This window comes from Colletotrichum chrysophilum, assembly GCF_026319265.1.
Source record: "Colletotrichum chrysophilum strain AFK26 chromosome Unknown scaffold_174, whole genome shotgun sequence".
Classification (NCBI taxonomy): domain Eukaryota; kingdom Fungi; phylum Ascomycota; class Sordariomycetes; order Glomerellales; family Glomerellaceae; genus Colletotrichum; species Colletotrichum chrysophilum.
In genome coordinates this window covers 68,085-92,574 of record NW_026517461.1, presented here as the reverse complement: position 1 = coordinate 92,574, position 24,490 = coordinate 68,085, and the positions used below count along the sequence as shown (strand labels likewise).

General features: G+C 51.8%; 6 protein-coding genes across 6 annotated transcripts; 2 read left to right on the top strand and 4 right to left on the bottom strand.

Moving 5' to 3' along the window:
* Nucleotides 1-285: 285 nt before the first annotated feature.
* On the bottom strand, nucleotides 286-1,408 carry COL26b_012405 (uncharacterized protein; the record flags this gene model as incomplete). Its single annotated transcript, XM_053185049.1, has 3 exons — nucleotides 286-687; nucleotides 817-1,189; nucleotides 1,257-1,408. 3 exons carry the CDS (start codon nucleotides 1,406-1,408, stop codon nucleotides 286-288), a joined length of 927 nt encoding a protein of 308 aa, XP_053031031.1.
* Nucleotides 1,409-2,235: 827 nt separating this feature from the next.
* COL26b_012404 (uncharacterized protein) lies at nucleotides 2,236-2,969 on the top strand (the record flags this gene model as incomplete). Its single annotated transcript, XM_053185048.1, has 3 exons — nucleotides 2,236-2,491; nucleotides 2,583-2,890; nucleotides 2,943-2,969. 3 exons carry the CDS (start codon nucleotides 2,236-2,238, stop codon nucleotides 2,967-2,969), a joined length of 591 nt encoding a protein of 196 aa, XP_053031030.1.
* Nucleotides 2,970-5,737: 2,768 nt separating this feature from the next.
* Nucleotides 5,738-7,639, bottom strand: COL26b_012403 (uncharacterized protein; the record flags this gene model as incomplete). Its single annotated transcript, XM_053185047.1, has 1 exon — nucleotides 5,738-7,639. One exon carries the CDS (start codon nucleotides 7,637-7,639, stop codon nucleotides 5,738-5,740), a length of 1,902 nt encoding a protein of 633 aa, XP_053031029.1.
* A 462-nt stretch (nucleotides 7,640-8,101) lies between these two features.
* Nucleotides 8,102-9,381, bottom strand: COL26b_012402 (uncharacterized protein; the record flags this gene model as incomplete). Its single annotated transcript, XM_053185046.1, has 4 exons — nucleotides 8,102-8,262; nucleotides 8,321-8,652; nucleotides 8,707-9,100; nucleotides 9,165-9,381. The coding sequence occupies 4 exons, from the start codon at nucleotides 9,379-9,381 to the stop codon at nucleotides 8,102-8,104; spliced, it is 1,104 nt and encodes a 367-aa protein (XP_053031028.1).
* Nucleotides 9,382-10,297: 916 nt separating this feature from the next.
* On the top strand, nucleotides 10,298-11,460 carry COL26b_012401 (uncharacterized protein; the record flags this gene model as incomplete). Its single annotated transcript, XM_053185045.1, has 4 exons — nucleotides 10,298-10,437; nucleotides 10,492-10,743; nucleotides 10,802-10,994; nucleotides 11,056-11,460. 4 exons carry the CDS (start codon nucleotides 10,298-10,300, stop codon nucleotides 11,458-11,460), a joined length of 990 nt encoding a protein of 329 aa, XP_053031027.1.
* A 454-nt stretch (nucleotides 11,461-11,914) lies between these two features.
* COL26b_012400 (putative Hybrid PKS-NRPS biosynthetic cluster) lies at nucleotides 11,915-23,727 on the bottom strand (the record flags this gene model as incomplete). Its single annotated transcript, XM_053185044.1, has 5 exons — nucleotides 11,915-16,794; nucleotides 16,852-17,585; nucleotides 17,663-18,875; nucleotides 19,047-23,283; nucleotides 23,338-23,727. 5 exons carry the CDS (start codon nucleotides 23,725-23,727, stop codon nucleotides 11,915-11,917), a joined length of 11,454 nt encoding a protein of 3,817 aa, XP_053031026.1.
* Between the last annotated feature and the right edge of the window lie 763 nt (nucleotides 23,728-24,490).

Below are 24,490 nucleotides of genomic sequence, written 5' to 3'. Positions count from 1 at the left end.
ATCGACCCAAACACGAAGTTCGCGACCATCAGCAACGTACGGCAGGCCCAGATTAAGGCTGGCGATGTCATCAATGATACAGATGAATCCAGTGCCTCTGAGTACCCTAGTGAGGCCGAAAGCTGTATAATAGTGGCAGAGTTGCCCAGTTGATAGTTGATTAATAAAGTGGTGGTTGTTGTAATGGCATCATTTTTTGGGTGGGCCAGAAGCAGGGGTGGGCCAGAAGTGGGTGCTTTGACTTATTTGCCTAACGTTCTGGCGCCCGAGCCTTTGAGAACGCTCTTATGGCGCGGCACCATCAAGCCCAACATAAAGCTTGTAACCAAACAACTCAGTAGGATCGTTAAACCTTGCTTGCTGATCCATCTTTCCAATCTGCTGCAAGTCCTCTTCGTCTAGGGGATTAGAGTCTGCCTCTAGATTCTCCTTGATCTGCCACTCGATTGTGCTCTTCGGGATGACACAGCGACCATTCACTACACCCCATGCCAACGCAATCTGAATCGGCGACTTCCTGTGTTTCTTTGCAATTGCATGAAGAATCGGGTGATCAATCAAACGAGCCATCTGTGCCATATCCTTGGCCCAGGAAACGTCCCGATAGAAAGTGTTGAGATTGCCGCTGGGGCTGAACTGCATGATCTTGATTCCCTTGCTTTCCTGCCAGTCGACGAACCTTTTTTGCTGTAGGTAAGGATGAAGCTCGGTTTGGTGGATAGCCGGAAGCTGTGAGATAAAGAGTTAGAATGTGAAGATACTGAACGCCATGATGGCCTGTAAATCAGGCGTAATGACGGATTTCCGTTTACTTACGACGCTACACTCCTCCAAGATTCGCTCCAATTCTAGCTGACTGAAGTTGGATACACCAATGGCTTTGACTTTGCCAGTTAAAAGCAATTTCTCCATGGCTTTCCATGTGTCCACGAAATCAGTTGAGTCAGGAATCATCTTCCCATCAGGCCCAATCGGCATAAAGTCAGGACCACGCTTGAAGGCACAGGGGTAGTGCATAAGGTATAGATCAACGTAGTCGACGCCCAAGTCCCTCAAAGAATCGTCTAAGGCGGGCTCCACGTCATCCGGGTGGTGAGAGTTGCACCAGAGCTTGGTTGTTATGAAGATCTCGTCGCGGCTCACTCCGCTGCGTCTAATCCCTCGTCCAACTTGCTCTTCGGTGCCATAGCTGGGAGGTAAGAGGGATCAGTTTCCATCTTGAAACTTAGAAAATTGACCAAAGCAAATGAACCTACTTGTGCGCTGTGTCGATGTGGCGATAACCGTTCTTCAGAGCAGTGTATACAGACATTTCCTGCTCTTCAGGGTCTTGGAATGTCTCAAGACCAATGGAAGGCAAGATCTGACCTGTGTTCAAGGTAACAGTCCTGCCCTTGTAGCGCGCCATGCCGGTAGCTGTTGCCATTGCTCGGAAGCTAAACATATGGGTTTGATTTGTGAATGGGATTGACCTCCGCTGTTGGATGGCGGGCTTCATGAGTGCAGAAAACGATTTAGCCCATCGTTGGGAGCTGGAAAGGGCAGAGTTCATTGTTGGGCGTTGGTGTGGATTACCTCCAACGATTGTTTCTGGATGAAAGTTTGTGATAAATCGTGCGCTTTCGTCTAAGTTGATACTCAAAGTTGATGCTCTGAATCACGTGAGCAATAACACGTCACAATAAATCAGCAGTGATTTGGTACTTTGACTCTGCAATACTACTAATTGAAAAAGCGAGAGCGCGATACCTTGCGAGGTAAGAGACGATCATTGCCTAATGGAGCAATTTTGGGACGGCGCCCAGCTGACACGACAGCATCCACATTGAAGTCAGAAATCGACGCGTACACCAAGAACCTGAAATGGAAAGCTTTTACGCCGAAAGAAGCCCTAATTTCGGCTACAATTTCATGAGTTATCATTTCCTCATTTAGTCTTGTGATTATGGAGGAGGAAGTTGGAAGAGTCTTGGCACAAGTTGCTAGCTACAGCCGAAGATGCTGTTTCGAGGAACGCCGCTGTCATTTTATCCCAACAAGGACCCTCGGGTTAATGGACATACAGCCGAAATCCAGAAAGTTCCTATACCTATTTGAATTCCTTACTTAGGACCCCAACATGAGGTAGTCAGTTCGACGTTTTGCCTTATGCCGTAGCACGGACGAATCTCTCCCACGCCTCTCTTTGCTGCACTGTCAATTTCAGCCACAATCTTTGAAAGCTAAACGGAAAACATGTCGAGGTCTCTCAATCCTATGAATGGAGGCGACTTCATTCACGACGATGAACGGAAGTTGGACGGTGGCTCTGTATTGTCCAGACTTTCCCTTGCCAACAAGACAGCTATTATCACTGGTGCAGGTGGCGGAATCGGATACTCGGTGGCCGTTGCATATGCAGAAATGGGATGCAACATTGCCATATGGTACCATACAAACAGAGAGGCGCCGAAAAGGGCAGAAGAGCTTTCTGAGAAGTACAAAGTCAAATGTGAGTGGATCAGCTTACGTCTAGAGCGAATGATCACCCTCTTTTGAACCCTACACAAAAACGGAAACATTGACCTGACCTCGTATCTTAGGCAAGGCATACCAGGTTGATGTCAGGTTGTGGGAGGCTGTGGAGAAGGCCACCGACCAAGCCGTCGCAGATCTGAACGGTCGTCTCGACATCTTTGTTGCCAACTCCGGTGTCCCGTGGACCCAAGGCCCCATGATTGATGCCCCCCTCGAACAATACAAAGACGTCATTCAAACGGACCTCGATGGTGTGTACTACTGCGCCAAAGCTGCCGCAAAGCACTGGCGACGCCAGAAGCTGGAAGGGACGGATGTTGTTGGGAAACCGTTGGACAACTTCAATCGCGGAAGCTTCATTGCGACGGCTTCTGTTAGTGGTGTGCTGGCGAATGTCCCGCAGTTCCAGGCCTGTGACAATGCAGCCAGAGCTGGCGTCATTCACCCCCTAATCTCGTACATAAGAAGAAGTGTCTCGCACACATCAAGTATATTATGATGCAATGCATTTCGTGGCGCCGTACTGGTTGTGGATAGGTGGTGGCTACTAGTTCTCACTTGCTAGATGTTTCAGCAGCCTTCTCAAAACGGGAATAACCATGCATGATTTCGTCAGCTTTGACGTATCCCATTCAGCTGAAGCCAAGCAATGATCAGCAGGCTTTCAACGGAGGCTTTGTAGGGCTAAGGGCCGTCTTTGAGACCAGGCTCCCAAGTACGCGAAGGCCTGTAACATACATTACACGCGCGTCTCGCATCAAAATCTAGGTTTGTTCCTCTCATACACTCCACCTGGCTCGTCTTCTTTTACTTCTTCATTTGATGAGAGATGTATCATCTTGGCGACGAATCACATTATCTACCGACTCTAGCCAGAAGTCTTCACCCGATGAAATGGGGTACCTAGAAGACCTAGAAAGTCTCTGCTACACAAAGCCAGAGAAGCTGGAACCGAACCCCGATGTTGGAGGTATTGGGGTAAGTTTACCGCCAGGTCGGCATATGACTTCCTGTGATCGTTTATTAATCTAAACGTTCTAGGTTTTGATTGGATTCATCTGCACCGCATGGTTCGTGCTGTTGCTCGCATTCGTACGTTACGCTGTTGCGTTCGATCCCAACGCGAATCCCTTCCAGAACAAGGACAACATCACACGGGCTATCTCAGGTAGCACAAATAAGCAGGAAGCAAATCCAGTTGATGAGCATGTCATTGGAATGAGATTGTTCCAATGGTTACGCCAACGCCCCTGGTTTGGAAGCCCGGCAAGATGGGAGGATGCATTGAGAAAGGTGGGTACCATTACCTTATGCTCCATTGGCTACATTGCAGTGATCGTTCTGACTTGGCTTATGCGATGTGCAACTCCTCACGGGTTTGGGTATTCTTGTCAGCGGATCCATCAATATGGGACTCGACAAGATGTCTGCTTACCATTGGCACGTGGTTGTTTACCTCGCTTGGTTCTCAAATTTGACACACATCGCGTGTCTAACTATTTTACGAGCATACCTCCACCAACACCAAAATGAACGGAGGTGGCGATTAGGACTCATGCTCGTCTTATGGATCTTACTTCTAGTGGCGATTGGGCCTACGCTGTGGATGAGCTGGATGGTCCATGATCGCACTGACGGAGGCTTGCCGAGATCCAACGCGCGATGCTTCTTCCATCCGTCCGTGGCATCGAAAACCATTCAATGGAGGAAATGCGAATACATATTCGATGAAGCTGCAGATTGTGTGGCGGCCGGCAAGTACGGTGATAACTTTTTGAGTTCAACTGAAGGGTTTCACTCCGCAGTAACGTCAATCGTTCTGACTGTGTTCACATTCTTCACACGGATGGCTAAGATTATTCAAAAATGGTCGACCATTATTAGGCGGAATGTCAGGTCAAGGGTTAACAAGTTTGACATAAGAGGCATTTTGTCTCTGTTGCAGAAGCCCCACATGGGGTGGAAAGCCAGACTTTGGACTTTTATCTTATTTCTCCGAGTAGCGATAAACTTGACAGCAAGTCTCTATGCTGATCTCGTATCCTCCGAGCTCTCAGATGTACGTATTTGTTCATGAGATATGGACATTGCAAGGTATCCCGTGGCTTTGGCACTAACGAATTAATGTCTCTGTTAGGTCTACTGGCTGCTTGTTTCTGCGGTTTGGGGCACTTTACGCATCATTGGCGTGCGAGGCTCTGTCACAGTCGATGAGGATTCGTGGGAATTTGGGCAGATACTACCTGTGTTCTTGCTCATTGGACCGATAATGACAACGGTATTACCAATCATAGCCAGTAGACCTGTGGTAACGGGAACTCCAGGCTTGCTTGTCTCGACTGCCATTGGATCACATTTCGAGGCTCAATGGGCGTCACAAGCTCAGGCCGAATTCAATGCTGCAGAGTGTCATAGAATGAGACAACTGACTACACAATCGACTCTGTCCCACAACACAATATTGGTATCCTGGGAGAGCGTGGAAGCCTCAGCAGAACCCACACAAGTACCAGGTAATTCGTCAATGCCTTTGTCCAGGTTTTTGATGTCTACACGAAGCACAGATTCGATGTCGGCCGACGTGACTGCGGAAAAGGTCGACGACCAGCTGAGGTCGCACTACAGACAGGACCAATGGATGGAACAGGTCACCGTTCTAGCCTGTCTGCAAGTGGTTCCTGTAACGGTTATGATTGTTCTAGGTATAAGTGGACTCAGCAACGCACTCTTTATCACGATATCGTACGCTACAAACATACTCCTGCTTCAACCCCTCAACTGCTTATTTGCAGTGCTTTTCGACCTAATTTCCCCAAAAGATCATCTGTTTCGCAAGCACATTCTTGGGCTATCTGTTATAGTCTGGCTTCTCCTGCTGATTGCCATTCTGCCGTTGGCATTGTCGGAAAGGTACGGCTACGACCTAGGCATGCAACTTGGGAGATTAGGTTGCTTGGGGGTTATTTTGTTCCTCACCTCCAAAGTTACCCAAAGACTGAGAGACCTTGGAAGAGCGCATCACGCCGTAGATAATGCCTAGATTGCGAAAAACACACACCTGGCATGATTAAAAATAGCACAACGATTTATAGCACAATGCATCGGTGGTTTGTGCTTCCCAAAGACGTTACATATGAACTGCACTTGATGCGAATTTTCTTGTCAACATATTGGACGGTAGAATTTCACAGTTCTGGCAGTTTGATACATCAACCAGAATCTACCGCTTCTTTCCCTTAGTCTTATCCACCAGGTCCATCCACCTCTTCTCAACACCTCTCTTCTCTAGCGCCTTGACCACTGCGGCCTGTTGCGGCCCCTGTACCATGATCTCCATGACCTGTGCCTCAGTCTTCTTCGCCGCACCAGCCAGCGGCTCAACGCTTGTAGACCCAGCGCAGACCTTTCTCAACTCGTCAGCCAGCGGCTTCGGGCTGATGTGGTATGGTTCCAGCCCGGACACTTTAGTGACAGTCTTGTTGCCGCTCCTTGTCTCGAGGGTAATGTGGATCTTTGGGGGCGACCCGCTTCTGGCCTTGACGCTGCTTGGGTCTGTCCCGTTCTGGACGATCGCGTATGATGTGGCCATCCCGCTCAAGACCCTGTCGATGAGAGCATCTCGGGCGACAGTGCCCTTGGCGAGGGCGTCCTTGTCAGCTGCTCCAGAGCCAGTGAACACGCCATTAGCGAGTATCGGGTTGAGCTTGACGATTCGCTTGTTCGTCTCAGACACCAAGTTCTCGCCTTCGATGTAGGTAGTCACGGCATCGCGCACTTCTGACTGAGTGAACAGCGACTTTGAGGCCGAGTCGAAGATGGGTTGAAGTTTGGATGTGGGCTTAAAGTACGAAACAATCTTCAGCTTCTGTCCCACCGCGTCGTCACCAACATCGACCTTGCTCGTGGCAGTCTCGCCGCGACCAAGTGATGTGCCGCCAGCCGTCTCCTTCTTGGGTAGGCGATACGGTTTGAAATCAACAATCGCGGGGTTCTCGAACTTGACTTCCGTAACAACCGTCTCCTGCCCTTTCTCTTTGCTCTTCAGAAGCCCCTCTTTATCGAGACTCTTGATGAATTTCTTGATGTTCTTCCACGATGTCTTCTTGATTTGCAGTTGCTGTGCTTGCTGTGGTGTATGCGCCGGCAAAAAGGGCTGAATGAGGGTCGACATGACATAAGACTGGGACAGTGGGAAGACGAGGCCGTAGTTGGGTGGTGAGTTTGAAGACTTGTGTTGGTGGATGCCGAAAAGGAATGACTTGCGGAACGCCTCATCGATCTCGGGCTGTGTGAAGTCGGGGATATCGTCTTCGGGTGCTGCTGGTCCGGCGTCTTTGGGGGTAGTGTCGTCTCCAAGAGAAACCCCTCCATCCTCATCTGGGTCATCCAGCGACAGCCCGCTCAAGCTCTCAACCAGTCCACGCGCCTCCAGGACCTTCAACCATCCCGCAATCTCCTCCGGAGCCTTCCTGCCCGGCTTGTTGTCGGTGCTGAACCCCCACATCTCGTCGCCGGCCCAGTGCAAATTCTTGACAGCATGGCCCTTCGCACCCCGCACGTTCTGCAGCGCGCTGACGTCGATCTCACACGCTCCCACCGCAACGGGCACCGACGGGTTCTCCAAGCTCGCGATGGCGACGACGGCACCCTTCTTCGCCTTCTCGGGGAACGGCGGCCCGCCGAACAAGCCGGGAGTCATCAGATCGGCGCCCCCCTGAAGCTTTTTCACGACGATGCCCGGGGTGTGGAGAAGCGGGACGATATCGGGATTGGCCCAGAGAGTGTACACCGTGGGGTAGACGACGCCTTCCATCTGGAACCACAGAACGCGGGGCTCCTCGCCATCGTGGCTGCCGACGTAGTAGGTGCCGGAGGTCGGCTTCAGATCGGGGCCGTAGGTGGTGGTGAAGCGGGCAGACTGGAGGTTGTCGGGGAACAGAGATTTTCGGAGATTGGTCTGCACGGCGAGCGCTTCCGCCTTTTGCTCTGGTTTTTGCTCGTCCGTGGTTGCCACGAGCTTGGAGTCGAGGCTGTAGTCCTTGATGACCTGATCTGCGAGCTTCCTACGGTCGGAGGACCGCAGGGGTGAGAGAGATTTCACCGTGGGCTTCTTCTTGAACATTTTCGCAAGATCGCTGGTTGCGGTCGGCAGGTTGTTGGGTGAGTGATCGGGAAGTGGTGAATGAGTCCACTCAAATACAGCGTCTCAAAGGGACCTCAGCGGCTGACGTCATCCGCCAAACGCTCCAGTGAGATGGTCATTGCGTAATAATTTCGCGGTATTTGTTTTTCAGGGCAAAATTATTCACAAAACACGCAAAATAGTATCTGGCAAGGTTCCTTACTAGCTGGAATCTTGCAAAATATTACTGAAAATGTGCCTCTAGTGATTGTGCAGGTTTTGCTGTTGCTGATGAAGAGCTTGGCAAGGAAGTTGGCCGTTGGCGCGATAATTGAACAGAGCAGACAGGGATTAGATCACGAACTCACCAAGAGTAACCAAAACCAGGGGCTTCCAGATTTTGAGCTTCAATTCGCTTCCAATGACTATTATTTCTGTACCAAGAAGTAGTACTCGCTGAGTCTAGTAGCCACCAACGTCTGCAAGGTCTTCTGTTCTCGACTTGCTCTTCGGGTCAAGGTACGGCTTTTCGCCAACTCCAGATCCTCTGCATCCATGCCGATCACCCATTTCCCAGAAGTCATAAGTGGCTGAATGGTAGAAACTGCGGTTATCCCAGATAGCTTTACAATAGAATTAGCACCATGCTTCTCATAAGTTTCTGAAGTAGAAAATGCTTACCAAAGTCGTTCGGATCCTTCCATTTGAACCGCACTTGCATAGTATGGTTCTTGTAGACCAACTCATGGAACCAATCGATGAGCATCTTGCTCTCCTCGGCCGTCACACCGTTAATGTGTTTGACCATGCCGCCGATAGCGAAAACGCTCTTCCATCCCGTGACGGGGTTAGTCCTCACGACAGGATGGACAGCTTTAATTACATCCCCGACATTTTCGGGGTTACCACGCTCTTTAGCATAAAGCTTGATTCCCATAGCATCACACATTTGCTTCAGACCAGGTGGCTCAAATGTGCAAGTAAGGGTTTCCAGGAACTTTTGGTAAGGCTCGCTGCAACACGTTAACATGAGGAAGAGTCTGGTGACTAAGGACGTCGCTGCCTACCTGATCTTGTCGTATAGTTCATAGCCATTGGCCCATAGAGTATCACCGCCAGTAGCAGGCAGCGTAGTGAGACGTAGGCACGAGTAGTCAGCCGGGACTGGCTCAAAACAGCAATCGCTATGCCATTCCGAAGTGTTCTGCTTTTTAGGGCAGAGTGCATCAGGTGCTAGGTCCTTGTTTCTCACGAATGAAGGCTTCGTCTGTTTTTGGTGGATATAACTGACGACATGGTCGTCTCCCTGATCGTCTCGTTCTGCGTTGAATACCGGGTGGATATGAAGCCCAGACTCCGCAGGACGGCAAGTAAGCTCTCCAAGCCGTGTGAGGAGCTCTTTTTGGAGCTCAGGAGTGAGGTCGTCCTGTTTGCGGAAGAAGACGACACCACGTTGAGAAACTGTTCGCCATATCAGCACCAGCACAAACAAGGAGTTAGGTGGTGCGGTCGTGTCGTCACTTACCAGTGATGGCGAGATCACGGATCAGCTCATCTGAATTTGGGGCCTTGAGCCAGTCCACAATATTGGCTGTAGGGAATTCGCGACCAGTAATGGGTGTCGGATCAAAAGACTCAAAAGCATCTAGCGCTCCCGACTGTTTCAGGGGCTTCGTCGAAAAGGCTGCCTTGGTTGCTGAGACATTGACAGGGATGTCTACTTCGATGCTAGCAGGTGCCATGGTGAAGTACTGATTCGATAGTTTTCAATGTTGAAGCCTACTCCTTACGCTATGCTGTGAATGCAGTGCGTCGATGTGCAAGGCCTCGCTATTTTACAATACTTATATCTGTTTACTAAAGACTTGAACAGTCTCTCAACAAGCCGGTGATTGCTTGCATTGGCAAATGACGAACATTTTGGGAGACGCATGCCCCGAAACCGGATCGCATTGCAAACCCGTGCCATACAATTGGCAATGACCATGAGAGTAACCAAATGCAAAGTCGGTTAATGGATGAAAGGACAATGTCCGATGTTGCAGACATCAAAGTCTCCGTAATGACTCGGCAGAATGCCAGTCTGTCGGGGAGCTAATGCCGACGCCTTCGGAGGTTATGAAAGCAGAGGGTGAGTCTGTCCGAAGTCATTCAGAATCCTTTATCAAATTTCCAGTTCTATATCAAACCTTGTGACCGATAACTTCCGAGTGCACAAAAGTCCCGACAACCCATCCGCAATTTGAGGCAATGCGAAAAGGCCCTTATTACAGCGGACCGAAAGTGTCAATCCATGCGACTTGGCATATCAACGGGCCTTACGAAATAATCCCAAGAAGTCCGCAAAAGTTCCGTGTCATCTGCATCTTAGTTGGCAGTGTCTATTAGTTCGCACGAACTGGACGATCATACAATACTACTTCGTCGGCCTCTGTGGGCTGCCGTCCAAAACCACCGAAGTAGCGATTCGTAGCACTATGCAGTTGAATTGAAGCAAGCTGAACTCCGACGACAAGTTGAAGCATTTGCTGATACCCGTAAAACGTTGCCAACGAGGTGAATGCTCAACATCGCGACAATCTCAGGCGTGGTCGAAGGTACTCATCCAAGACTTTACCAGTATCGTTGCTCAAAAATTCAGTTCGAGCCCACATCACAATGGTTGCCAACCATGCAGACCCCAAAGAGCCGACATACTCAACGCCCCAGGCAGAGAGGAAGGCCAAAGAAATCCATACTACTATGAAATATTACGGAGGTGATCCCAGCATACCTCTAGAGCCAACAATCATTGGGGGGTACGTGCGCCATACGCCACAGATGCATTGTCAACATCTAACACGATGAACTAGCCCTGAGCCTCCCCAGTTCGCGCCCAAGGTTGATTCACCTGTGATAGTCACCGACGTCACAGGCATCGAGGATAAGTTCAAGCTCATGAAACATGGCTTTCAATACGTGAAGCATAAGACTCATTTTGAGGCTGTCCTTCCAGAGTTGAAGAACCGAGATGGGGCCTTGGAACCGCTCGATGAGACCACAAAGGCCCACTACGATGAAATGCACGAGTTTTTGGAGGAAGTTTTATCTCAACAGGAAGATCTGTGAGGCGCTCAATACCCAAGCGGTGAAAACTGGACCGGCATTGCTAACAAACTGAAGACCCAAACCTTCACTCATTCGAGTCCTGATGCACACCAACCGTGTTTCTCAGGTGGGACAGAAAGGAACTTTGGGCCCTATCTACAACGTTCACGTTGACCAGTCTGCATCTGCTGCCGAACCACTTGCGATTCGGTGGCTGGGCCATGATGCACCTGAACTCCTGGCCAAACCACGTTTTCAAATTATCAACGTATGCGACCCTTTCCAGCTGGAACGACTCATGTATCGGAGTGCTCACTAACTTGAGATAGATGTGGCGCCCTTGCAAGCCCATCACCCGCGACCCGTTCGCCGTGTCAGATGCCACCACCATCCCGGACAAGGACTACATCAAGGTCCCATTCATCTACCCCAACAGGACTTCTGAATTGTTGGAAGTGTGCCCAGGATCAGACCCCGAAAAGCCTCACCGCTGGTACTTCAAAGACAATCAGCAAACAGATGACGTCGTGCTTTTCATTCAAGCCGACACAACCAAGCGACCGGGGGTTGTGAGGCGTTGCCCTCATGCAGCATTCAAAGATCCGCGATTGGATGAAGCAAAGCTAGACCCTAGGGTTAGCATTGAGATTAGGGCCATGGTGTTTTACGACCATGATGACTACGAGGAGGAGGCCGGGGCAGAGTCGGGCCAGGATAATGAAGAGAAATTTTGAGGGGTTGCCGCAATCGAAAAATTGAGACGTTGAAAACGGGCTAGGCTTCAAGCATCTCCATAGCGCAGCAGACAGAATTGAAATCCAATTGAATTCCATTCAAACGAGGCCTTTGGAGTGAAAGTGAACCAGATCGGTCTACTGACCTTGTTGATTTGGCTGTCTTCACCGTGGCTGCCATTCTCTCGCCAAGATGGCCAGAAGGTGAAGGCGGTAATAGGCAGTATGCAGTCTTTGAAGACGGGGCCCCAGTCCTGTCTCAGAGATAAGCGGCGACCGCAGGGCTTAGGAGATCTATCACCGCATCACAAGAAATGGACACTGTTCTGAGTTCAAGGTATCAAGATGATGTTACGAAAGACAATCCATTGTGTGAATACCTAAATTCTATCGTGATGCACCTTAACACCCCAACGCCGTCTAGAAGGAAATGCCGAATTCTAGATCTTGACCTCTACTTCAGCAATTTCTGAAATGTGATAATACCTGACTCCTTCTCAGCCTGCTCCAAAAATGTGCACACCAAATCACTCATTCCAACGTTTTTGGCTTTGCCAATCCATTCCGTCATTGGCAAAACCTTGACAGGCTTGCCGTGTAGCCTTTGACTGATGAAACCGCTGATACCATCTGCATCCAGCGATACTACTTCATCAGAGCAGTCGTGGCGATATCGGACCTCGTCCGCACGACTTCGTCGCATAGCATCCGCAACAACAGCTTGAGCAACGCGGTCCACCGACACGAAGTCCAGGACACCCTTCCACTTCTGGGTCACTGGCACAGCTGCCAGCTTCTCAGAGTAAGCAACTAGGTTGCTCATGATGTCAGAATCCGGGATGCCGGCGCCGGTCACGCTTGAGAGACGGCGGACCGTCACCGGGATACCGAGATCGCGATTTGCGTTCTCAAGAACGGCTTCGCTTGCCCACTTTGAAGCTCCGTAAGCGTCACGGTATCCTGGGGGAGGAGGGCGGTGGGACATTGGGACCGGTGCGAAGGCGTCCAACTCTGGAGCGAGGCGCCCCACCACGGCCGAGGAGATGTATGTAATCGGAATCCGTCGAGGCGCCGCTATTTCTGTTGCTAGGAACTTAGTGCTGGAGACGTTGGGTACCCGAAGAGCTGCGTAAGGTTTCAAGAAGGACACATCAGCGCCGTTGTGGATGATGAGATCGACGGTCCGCGCCAGAATTTCTTTCGTGCTGTCATCGAGTGAAAGAGACGCGTCTCGGAGGTCGCCCTGGTGGACAACTACCTTGCGATCGCTGCTCATCTCGCCAAGGCGGGTTGTGTCTCTCACGGCGAGACAGTGGATCTTGTCAATGGAGGGTGTGGCCAAGAGGGAACGCAAAATAGCTTGTCCGACGAAGCCTGTCGCGCCAGTGAGAGCGACCACGCGGGGTGGCTGACGAACGGATACCGTCGGATGTTGTGAGAGAATATTCTCGGAGACCGGCGAAAGGTCGGGTAGGGCCGTCTCAGATTCCCAATCAACGTCACTCTCGTCATCACTGACTGATTCAATTTCAGTGGCGACAAGAGCTGTCATTGCTTCCAGGCTGCTCTTCTTGAACAGTTCGACCACTGGGACAGAAACATCAAACTGGGCCTGAATAGCGGCTTGCACGCCGACGAGCTGAAGAGAGGTGCCACCAAGATTGAAGAAGTCGATGACAGAAGCAGGACCGGAAAGATCGACCGGACAGCGCCCTAGAACGCGACTCCATAGGCGCAACATCTCATGCTGCTCAATGGTGAGCGGTATTTCATGCTGGCTGACGGGGGAAGCCTGTTGAAGCTGCGGCGTGTTCACAGGTAATCTTGCCGCAGCTCTTCGATCTACCTTGCGGTGAATCGTCAGAGGCAAGTTAGTCACAGGGACGATTGTGGCTGGTCGCATGACTCTGGGGAGGTTTGTGATGTTTTGCAAGATGTCCCTCAGCTGCTCGTCGATGTTGATGTTGTGACGCCCTCGGGCACTCAACAGTGCATGGGCCACGAGATACTTGCTCTCGCCCTCCCCACGGGGAGAGACGACAACCTGGTCGAGCAGGCCGTCCGAGTTGTTCAAGATGGCTCTCTCAATTTCTTCGAGTTCCATTCGGACTCCTCTGATTTTGAGTTGTGCGTCGCCTTCGATACGCCCCAAGATGGACAGCGTGCCATCCTCGTTGATCTTCCCCTTGTCGCCAGTCTTGTACATGCGAGTCCACCCCTGAGACCTTGCGAGATCGGAACGAACAAAAGGATCGTCAACGAACTTCTGCTCAGTCAAGGCCGTATTGTCTAGATAACCCTTGCAAACACCGGCGCCGGCGATGTAGACTTCTCCAGTCATGCCTGGAGCAACAGGGCGTTGTGCGGCATCCAGGATGTATGCGGCATAGTTGTGGAGGGGGAAGCCAACAGGTACTGGGTCGTCGTTGGAAGCCATCCCCGGGAAGACCTCCATATAGTGGGAGACAAAGCTGACTTCAGAAGGCCCGTAGAAGTTCATCAGTCGTAAGCGAGGAAGCTGCAGGTTTCTCAATCCGCTATCCACCGAGGATGAATATTGCTCCCCGCCAATGACGGCAATCTGCCAGTGCCTGTTATGTTGAAGATCCTCCGATCCATGCATGAGCCAAGCGGAGTATTCAGATGGCGTGGCAATAGTGAGAGTGACTTCTTCCTGGCGGATGAGGCGAGCTATCGCCGTCATGTCAAGTCTCTTCTCTTGTGGCACAATGACAAGCTTGCCGCCTGAGCAGAGGGTAATCAGGATCTGCCAGAGAGCCATGTCGAAGTTGAGCGCTGTCTGTTGAAGAACCACGTTGGACGCTGTCCGATAGATGTCGGCGCATGCCTCGACGACATTGACGACCGTACCATGGCAGAGGACTACGCCCTTGGGAGTACCCGTGGTCCCACTTGTGAAATGCACCGCCATGGGTTCTTGAGGCTTGGCAGAAATGGGAATGGAACTCAAGCTGGCGGGTTGCTGATGAGAGACGTTGAGGTGAGCGATGTATTCAGCTGTTGGTCCCAGATCTGCAACACGATCGATGGTCTTGTCGTGGGTCAGGATGAGAAGCGGCTGGGATGTCTTGACCAAAACAGCAAGGCGTTCGGCGGGCAGGGTAGGATCAAGAGGAACGTATGCGAATCCGGCCCACATGGCACCGAGCATCGCGCAGACAGCATCAACGGAAGGCTCGCAGAATACGCCAATGAGTCCCTCGCGCCGTCCTCCGACACTCTGATGGAGAGCTTGGGCGATGGCCTGCACACGTCTCTTCAGTCCACAATAAGTGAGTGAGGACGCGAAACCGTTGGTGATAGCGAGCGAGTTAGGCTGCTGACGGGCAATCCTATCGATGCGATGGAGGACAGTCTCTGGCCACACGGAGATATGCTCAGGGCCCCTTCCAAGTGTTAGTGTTCTCTGAGCCTCCCCTTGGTTGAACAAGGATGGTTCGTCAATAAGAACGTCCGTGTTGTTGGCAAAGCTTTCCAGGAGGGTCACGAAGGTGTCCATCAACGTCTGGGCGTCTTCCTTTGTGTAGAGCGATCCTTGGACGTCGAACCGAAGCAGGGTAGCACTGTCTGGGTTCTCAATGACGTCCAGCATGATGTCGTAGGATGTTGTCCCACTGACCCAGTCCTCACCTTGACCTTGGCATCCGCAGAAGGTGCGATTTTGACTAACACCAGGTCGGTAATTGAGGAAGGCTTGGAACAATGGGTTGTAGGTATCAGAGCGCTCGACGCCTGCTTCCTGGAGAATCATGTCGAAAGGTAGTCGCCCGTGAGCCACCGCTGCTTGCGCCTTGCGCCTGGAGCTCTCCAACACCTCCTTGAATCGCTGGCCGCCGCTCATAGCGAATCGCAAAGGAAGCAAGTTCAGATACATGCCGATGCTCTGAGCAAATGTGCCCATCTCTCGACCAGCATCAGCAATGCCGATGCAGAAGTCTTGAACTTCCAGAAGACGATGCAGCAGAACAGCATAGGTGGCCAGTAGGAAGTGGAACATGCTAGTCTTCGTACGACGGCAAGCGGCCTTGATGGCCCTAGTCACAGCAATGTCGACCTGGCCTTGGGCTTGATTGTGGGAGTACTTGTCAAGCGGCTTCCGCTGTGTCGTCTTGGCGAATGGGAGCAGGGAGAGAACAGTCGGTGCAGGATTAGTCAGCTCTTTTGCCCAGAATCTCTTCTCATCGGCGAAAGCGTTTGAATGAAGGTCTTGGCTTTGCTTGCAGCAGTACTCGGAGTATTGAATTGGCGGCGATAGCGGATGCCCGAAGTAAACCTTCTCAATGTCGCCAAGCAAGACCTCCAGACTGATGCCGTCCATATTGATGTGATGATACCCGATGACAAGCAAGTGAACTTGTTCCGAAAGCGTCAGGAGATTGAAACGCATCAAATCCCCTGCCTCGATATCGTACTCATGGGACTTGAGCTCATCGAACAGAAGTCTTGCGTCGCTCTCATCGCGAACAAATTTGTGCTCGAGCTTCAACAGCGCCTTTGCCCTGATGCACTGAGTAGGGCTTCCATCTCGACCGGTGGTGAACGACGTGCGGAGGGCCTCATGGGCCTGGGCCACCGTGTCGACAGCCTTGGAAAGTGCGTCGACTCTGATGTTTCCTCTCAGCTGAGCCCAGAAAGTGATGTTGAAAGCTGACTTGTCCGTGACGAAATGCTTGAGGAACCAGAAACGAGATTGCCCGGCGGACATGGGAATCTCACGATCCACCTGACTGAATTGCAATTTGCTAGGGGTGACCAGCTCAGGAGATGCTGACCCTGTCGAGCTTGAGAGAGATACCACGCCGTCTTCTTCACTGTCGCTGAACGCGTCATCTAATAACGACGGCGAAGATCTTGAGGAGCTACCGGTTGGCATTAATGGTTTGCTTGTCTCAATGTCGTCTGGGACCTTGGGCATCTCGAGAAGTGGGACTGGCGCAGCTTGCTGCTTGGTGGGTCGTTCCGCGGCGCCACGAGTCTCCGTGACCTGCATAGGCTTGGAAGGGCCAGAAACATCGCGTGTCGGCTGGGGTGTTTCCTCTTCTTCGGGCTCATCTCCATTATCATCTCCGAGACTCGGTGTCAAAGCAGCAGGGAGTTTCTCCAGCGAAAATGTAATCAACTCTTGAACCGTAGAGCCACCCAAAAGCTTGAGAACGGGCATCTCCACTGACATCTCGCCAGAGAACCACGTGCGGAAGTCGACTGAGACCAGAGAGTCAACACCAAGCTCATCAGCTCTCGAGCCGAGAATCTCGGCCTCGGGAATTTGGTTATCCAACTGAAGAGTGGCAACTAGCTTTGCGACAAAGCCCTCTGCGGAAATGTGTGTCAGTATACTTCATCATGAAAGAAGAAATCCTGTTGACTTACCACGCACGATTCTTTCCACGGACTTAGCTGTGTTGGCGCTCTTGAGCAGGTATTTGACTGAGGTAGACTTCCTCGCCCCCGCATCCTGAGATGAGTCGTCTTCTGAAGAGATCTCCTTGGTGACCAGGTGGCTGAAACGAGGATCTTCCATCACCAGGACCTTATCTGGACTGTCCTTTCCGTGTACAAGCTGACGCAAACCAACGATGAACTCAGAGTCGCCATTCACACCGTTGTCTGGTTTGCTTGCCAGCACAGCCTCGGCAAAACAATTGTGGAAGTCCTTCTCTGAGATCCAAGTGGCACCGGCGCTCCAGAGATTGTCGAGAATAGCGCGTGTGAGGTTGTGAGCCATGTATCCTACGCCCATGATTGCGCCGATGTGCATGACAGACGCTGGGAGACCCCGCGCCCGCCTGTTGTTGGCCAAGGCGGTCATGAACATGTTGGCGGCACTGTAGTTTGACTGCGCTCGATTTCCAGTGACGGCAGCTATTGAGGAAAAGAAGACAAAAAAGTCCAAGTTGAACTCGGAATTTTCGCCAAAGATTGAGTCCAAGTAGATGCTACCTTTGACCTTGGTGTGTAGGGTCTGCGTCATCATATCGAGCGGCATGTCCATGAACAGCTTGTCGCGAAGTACCATAGCTCCGTTGGCGATGCCAGCAATTGGGGGCATACTAGTCCGGATGTCTTCGACTACTCCACGCAGAGCGGCTTCATCGGTGATATCACTGCAATGTTTGGTTAGCGAGAGGCGTTCAGAATTGACATGGGATGTGTCGGGTTGAAAGCAGACGTTGGGACTTACTTGGCAAAGATTCTGATCTCGACTCCAGCCTGCTCTTTAGCACGTAACCAGTTTGAGCCAACATTAGGGCTACGGCTAGTCATTACAAGATGACGTGCCCCATGATTAATCATCCAATCGCAGAGTGATTGACCGAGATCGCTTGTCAGTCCAAAGAGCACATAAGTGCGGTCGGGCTTGAAAGAGAGGTAGTTGCTCACAGGCGGTACGACCGCTGGTACAACTGAACCGCTGTCCGAGCTCCAATCAATGACAACTGAGAGCCCGATGTTCAGATCTTCGGAAAGGTCAAGGTTCTGTAGAGACTTTGCTTTGGTAGAAGCTCTCTTCATGGCACTGCCAGACACGCGTTTGAGGGCAGTCGTAAGGATGTCGAGGGGGTTGAAGGAATGTGTAGGTCTCTGATGAACAAGATCGAGCAGGGCCAGCTTCGAGCATCGCTGGGGAAGGGCGCTGAGAAGGGTCGCAGGCAGCTTAGTGTTGCGAGTTTCAACGCAGTTCACGATCATATCCACCGTTGGTGGCAGCTGAGAACGAATCATTCGGAGAGAAGAGTGTGGCTCGATGTTGACCCAAGAGGCGTTTTCTATCCTTTTCAGATTGCCTGGACTGACTGAGGTCGAGGCAAAAGTGACTCTCAGTTCCTTCTCTGAAGCCTTCAAGAGAACGGAAGCAGCAAGCGCCTCATCTGCCTCATATAGCATGACCGAGGACTTGTGTGGAACAGCATCTAAGATGCTGGCTGCTTGAAGTTCGCAAACGAGTGATGAGAGAAACTGGTTCGGGTTCTCCACATCAGCGTCAACAGAAAGATCAGCTGCGAGATCTTGAGGCGAAAGCAGAGAGCCATTCACGTTTGATAATGCCACATGCGGAGTATTGTCACCGGTAGCACTAGCGAGGACAGCGTAGAGCCCATCATAGGAGGGTGTTGCTGATGATGCAGTCACTTTCAGCCAGTCGCCAGCTTCAACCGAGGGGCCCACCGTGGCAAGCTTGTGGAACTTCCACAAAGTGCCGGAAGAGCGCAGATGTACCGGAGTAATTTGGGAGTTCGTAGACTCCGTGACCAGTTTCCGGGAAGCAGTGTATCTCAGATTCATAGCGGCGTCGTAGGCGATGCGAGGCACCTTGAGCATGTCGTTCTCCAGCACAAGCTCGTGCTCACGAGCCCACAAGAGCGCTTGTGATGAATCGTCATCTTGCTCGATCTCTGCAAGAGTTTTCCAGCGTAAAAAAGTTTCTGCGATAACTCGAGGTGCTTGAGATGAGTAGGGAGAATCCAAATCCAGAAATTGGAGCCGAAGACCAGGCATCTCATGGATAAGCACACGACCCAGGCCGACACTCATATTCATCTCAGGTGACTGTTCTTGGCACCCACTTGTGATCCACAGAAGGCACTGGGGTCGTTCCACCAGCTTCTTGAGTCCTGCGAAGGACTCATCCGAGAGATCACTCATGACTGGAGTGTCTAGGTCGGCCAGATTAATGACACAACAATTTTGCCCGAGAGACTCGAGATTGCTGAGGTCCCGGAGTGAGCGGACGCGAATAATGCTGGTGCCAGCAAACCACGGAGCCAGGATGCGGCTTAGTTGTCCTATCAGGCTACAAGACTGCATTGTTTGGCCTCCGACAAGAACAAGCTTTTGGGACTCCTCGTCACTGCTCGCATCGGAGGTTAGTACCTCCAATGGCGGGTGGTAAAGAGGCTCTCGAAGAAGATTGATCCTGTCATCCACGGCCTGAGACAGAATGATGAGTGACGGCCAGGCCAGTGGTTCGAACTCCGGGGTAACTGCGTCGACGCCGGAAAACCCCGTGCGAGACAGTCGTTGATGCCACTCCGTAGTGTCGATTGTTGCCGTCAGCGGTCGACCATCGTCATGTCCCCTGAACCAGCCTGGTAGAGCCGAAAATGGGAATCGTACTCGGACCACATCAGCGCAAGTCACTTCGGCAATTAGGAGATAGCCTCCCGGCTTGAGAAGTCGTCTCGCATTGCGAAGCGTGTCGTCGAGCTTAGCGGTGGCGTGCAAGACGTTTGAGGCAATGACCAGATCGTAGGAACCCTCCTGGAACCCCTGCTCAACAACATCCCGCTCGGCATCCAGGATCTTGAAGATCATCTTGGGAGACTTGAAGACGTTCATGGCTGTTGAGAAGAAACCAGCTGAGATATCGGTGAAGGTGTATGAAGAGAACTGGCTGCCAATGTGTTTGAAGATACTCTTGGTAGCGCCACCAGTACCAGCGCCGAGCTCAAGCATCTTCATGTGGGGATATCGCCGGGAGAGTTGTAAGGCTATGCGCCCAAGCCAATCCATGGTGAGGTCGAGACCCAATGCTCCAGCGTAGAATCTGTCCATGAAGTCGTCCTTGAAAAGAATCTCCACCATATTGGCTTCGCCTCGAATCGACGCAGCCATGTTGGTTCCGACCTTTTGCATTAGTTGGAGGTCCAGACTGTCGGGATATCTGTGAAAGATGGGAGCAACATCGTTCCAGGTATCATTCAACCACTCCTTCTTGGCATATGGTATGCTACCCTGAGAAACGCGGGAAAGAATGTCATGGCTAAAGTCGAAGAAATACTGGTGATGCACGGCGATGTTGCTCCTGGACTCGGGATCTGAAAACTCTTCCTCGATGGCACGCAGAAAGTAGATGCCGACACGCTCCAGGTCCCAAGCCATGTTGAGCTCCTGGTCAGTGGGGAGCCGACCTCCGGATGCCTCGATACCATCAACCGTGATTGGGTAGTAAACGGTCTTGGAGTAGAGTTGTCGGTTGGAGGCGGCGCTGTCGGGCGAAAATGGAACGACTTTGATGTTTTCCACTTGAATCAACGTAGCGACATCATCATCACTGTCGGGATTACGCGGGGGCGAAAAGACCTCCACGTCTCCTGTGATTGACTCTGGTAGTTGTCGCAACCTTGAATCGAAGACCATCTCGTCTCCTAAATTTGGTCGAGACATCACGGCCTTCCAGTTGGCCACATCCACTTTGATGCTCTGGAACTCGGTTGGAACGAAGACCTCAACAAGTCCGGCATCTCGAGGCCAACCCATGGCCAGGAAGATCGCCTGGAATGATGCATCAAGGAAGGCCGGATGTATCAGTACTGGTGACCCGTTCCAGTCCTCATTGGGCATTTGGAGTCTTCCTGTTCCGTAATCAAGCTTGCGCTGCATCGACTTGAGAGCGCGGAACGGACCAGTATAGCCATAACCAACTTCCTCCAGGAAGTCGTAAAAGTCATCAGTAACGACTTCGAGTAGGTTCGGTTGATCTCCACCAGATCGCAAGGGAAGACGCTCCATGGGACCTGAGTCAGAGTCCTTGGCAGGTTCCAGCGTTAGCTCGACTGCAGCTGTCGCAAGCAATGTCAGATTGGGAGCATCTCGGCGAATTAATGCGTGATACTGAAACTCGGCGCTCATGACATCAGGAGCCTCGTTGCGAATTTTCGAAAGGGACACCAAAGTCTCTACGTCAACGTCGTCCTCAAGAGTCAGGGCTCTGCTGATAACAACGTTGTTGACGGCAACAAGACGAGGGCTGCGATCGCCTGCTGCCGCCATCACAGCCTCCATGGCGGTGACAATGTAACCAGCAGCTGGGAAGACAACTTGGCCCTGAAGAGTGTGGCCTTTGACCCACGGTAGCTCGGAGACTCTCAAAAGGTTGCGCCATCGCATCTCCGTCTCCAGTCCATCAGATGTAAGCGTTCCAAGTAGAGCATGAGGACGAGACTTTCGCGTCCGATACGCTTTGCTCAGTCGAGAATCATGCCAGTAGACGCGGTCGTGATCCCACGTATAGGAAGGAAGGGTCTTCAAAAGTCGGGGGGACGCTTTGTTCGGCGCAATCCGTCGATCGAGAGCAGCCAAGTCCAAAGATCCGTGACCAAGGTTTTGCCATAGGGTCCCGACGCCTTGAGTGAATGATGTAACATCATCTTGGTTCCTTGACAGCAAGCCTGTGTAGAGCAGGCTGGATGCCTTCGGGTTCAGTTCTTGAAGGGTTTGCAAGAAGGGGCCCTTGAGGGCCGGGTGAGCACCGACTTCGACAACTGCGTCGAAGGGGCCGTGTTGGTCCCACGCACTCGTTACGGCGTTCGAAAAAAGGACTGGCTTGGCCATGTTGTCGCACCAGTATTTCCCAGTCAGGTCCGGATCTGATGGTTGCATTCGGGTACCAGCATGAACACTGGAGAACCAAGCGCAAGTCTGATTCGTGTTCCGCCGAGGGCTCACGTCGCATTCCGTCATCGCGCGAAGGTAGGAGTCCACACAAGGAAGCATGTGCTCTGAATGATACGCTTTGTCGACCTTGAGGATTCTTGCAAACTTGCCCTCGTCTTCAAGGATGAGACGGGCCTCCTCGATTGCATCGGCATCTCCGGAGAGTGTAATGCTTGAAGGGGAGTTGACTGCTGCAATCGAAATGCGTCCTTCTAGAGTGTCAACGACGCAGAGCTCTTCCGCGTCCTCCAGAGACGTGCCAATGGCCATCATCGCACCCTTTTGAGACTTATTCTGGCCGGCGAGTGCAGTGGCCCTTCCGCGGTAGTAGGCGATTCTGATGGCACTGCTGGCGGTGATGAAGCCGGCAGCATAAGCCGCGGCTATTTCTCCAGAAGAGTGGCCGACGACAGCACTGAAGTCAACGCCCGACGCTCGTAAAAGGTCGACCAATACGACTTGCATAGCAGTGCATAGGGGCTGAGAGAAGGCGGCCAGATGAACTCTTGAGCGTGTGGCATCAGCCAGAAGCTCGTCCACAATCGACCATTGCGGGCGATGATGATGCGGTAAGGCCCCCAAAGAGCGGTCCATATCAGTGAGGATAGACCGGACCTGCGGGAAATTTGTGATCAACTGTTTTCCCATGGTAGCCCATTGCGCGCCTTGGCCTGTGAAAACTCCCAATACACGAGCTTGGCCTGGGCTGCCCGAGAAGCGAGTACTGTGAGATACATCAGGACTTGACCTCGTCTTTTTGAGCCACTCATTCAATCTGTCCAGCAAGTCCTCGACTGATTGTGCAGGAAACGAGATTCTGCAAGACAAGGCAGATCGACGGGACAGGGTATACGATAGGTCTGAAAGGTTTGTCGTCGGATTCTCTTCGAGATATGAAACGTAATGCTGAATCAGATTCTTCAATGACTTCTCCGACGAGGCGGAAAATACGAAAGGCGAGAGCAGATGATGCCGAGAGTTTTCGTTCTCCTTCAACTCAAATGGGTGTTGCAAGCTCTGGTCGAAACTCTCAAGGATGACATGGGCGTTAGTGCCTCCAAAGCCAAAGCTGTTGATGCTTGCTCGACGAGGGACACCTGGTGGAAGAGATGGCCATGTTTGAGGCGTGACGGGGATCTCGAGATTATTGTAGAACGGGGCGACTGCGGGGCTGACTTTGTTGAAAAGAAGATTTGGCGGAATTTCACCGTGTTGCACAGCAAGCGAAGCTTTCATGATGCCGGCTATGCCTGCTGTGCCTTCGGTGTGCCCGATAACAGTCTTGATGGAGCCGACGTACAACTTGTCTGCGGTGTTGTCGCTGCGGTGACTCTTACCGAAGAACGCAGTGGCAATAGCTCTGGCTTCCTATCGACCTAGTTAGCGATTTACACTTGGTCGATTACGACATGACTGACTTACTCTAGGGTCTCCAGCACCGGTGCCTGTACCATGTGCCTCAAAGTATTGGCAGCGATCATTGGGGTTAAGGGCATCCAGGCCTGCTTTCGAGTAGGTTCGCTGAATCAACTCGGCCTGTGCTTCCGAGCTTGGAACGGTGATTCCTTCAGCGGTCCTTCCGTCTTGATTGACTAGACATTCCCTGATCACGCTCTCAATATGGTCGCCATCAGCGAGGGCGGCAGACAGGGGCTTCAGAATGAGCGCCGCAACGCCGTCACCACGGGCGTATCCCTTGGCATCTTCGTCCCACATGCGAGATCGACTGTCGTGGGAAAGCATTTTCAGCTTGCTTTCGCCGATGTATGGCTCGGGAGTCAAAATTATGTTAGCACCGGCGACAACTGCCATCGGGGAGTCGCCGTTTCGAAGTGTCATCACCGCATTATAGACGGCGACTAAGCTGGACGAACAAGCTGTGTCAATTGTTGCCGAAGGACCATGCCAGTCAAAGAAATGTGATATGCGGTTTGACAAAATACTTCGGGCAGTCCCAACACCCGCATATGTCGGCAGACTGTCCATGTCCCGTTGAAGATGATCGTTGTAGTCGCACCACATTTGACCAACGTAAACCGCAGTCTGAGACCCAGCTACTCCCTCCATTGGAAGTCCGGCCGACTCAAGGGCCTCATAGACGATTTCCAGCAGGATGCGATGTTGAGGGTCGGTCGCATGTGCTTCAACTGGTTTGATACTGAAAAAGCCCGCGTCAAAGACACGGGGATCTTCTTCGAGAAGATAAGACTCAGTAACGTTACTGGTTCCATGATGGGTACCGTCGGGGTGGTAAAATGCTTCAGGGCTAAAGCGATCCTCGGGTATCTTGCGAAGGACGTCTCGCGGTTGTTGCAGTAGGTCCCATAGCTTAGAGGGATTGCTTGCACCACCGGGAAAGCGGCAAGCAGAGCCCACGATTGCGATGGGCTCTTGCAATTTGCTCTTAGCCTTAGAGGCAGAAGGCTCAATAACTTGCCTCATGGCTGTTCGTCTGATTGGTGAAGTTGATACTTCAAACTAGGTGATGGTTGATGTTGCTACGAAGGCTGAAAACCAGATGATGCAGCAGGCAAGTCAAAGCAATGCTGGTGCCAATGACAGAAGACTTCAATGA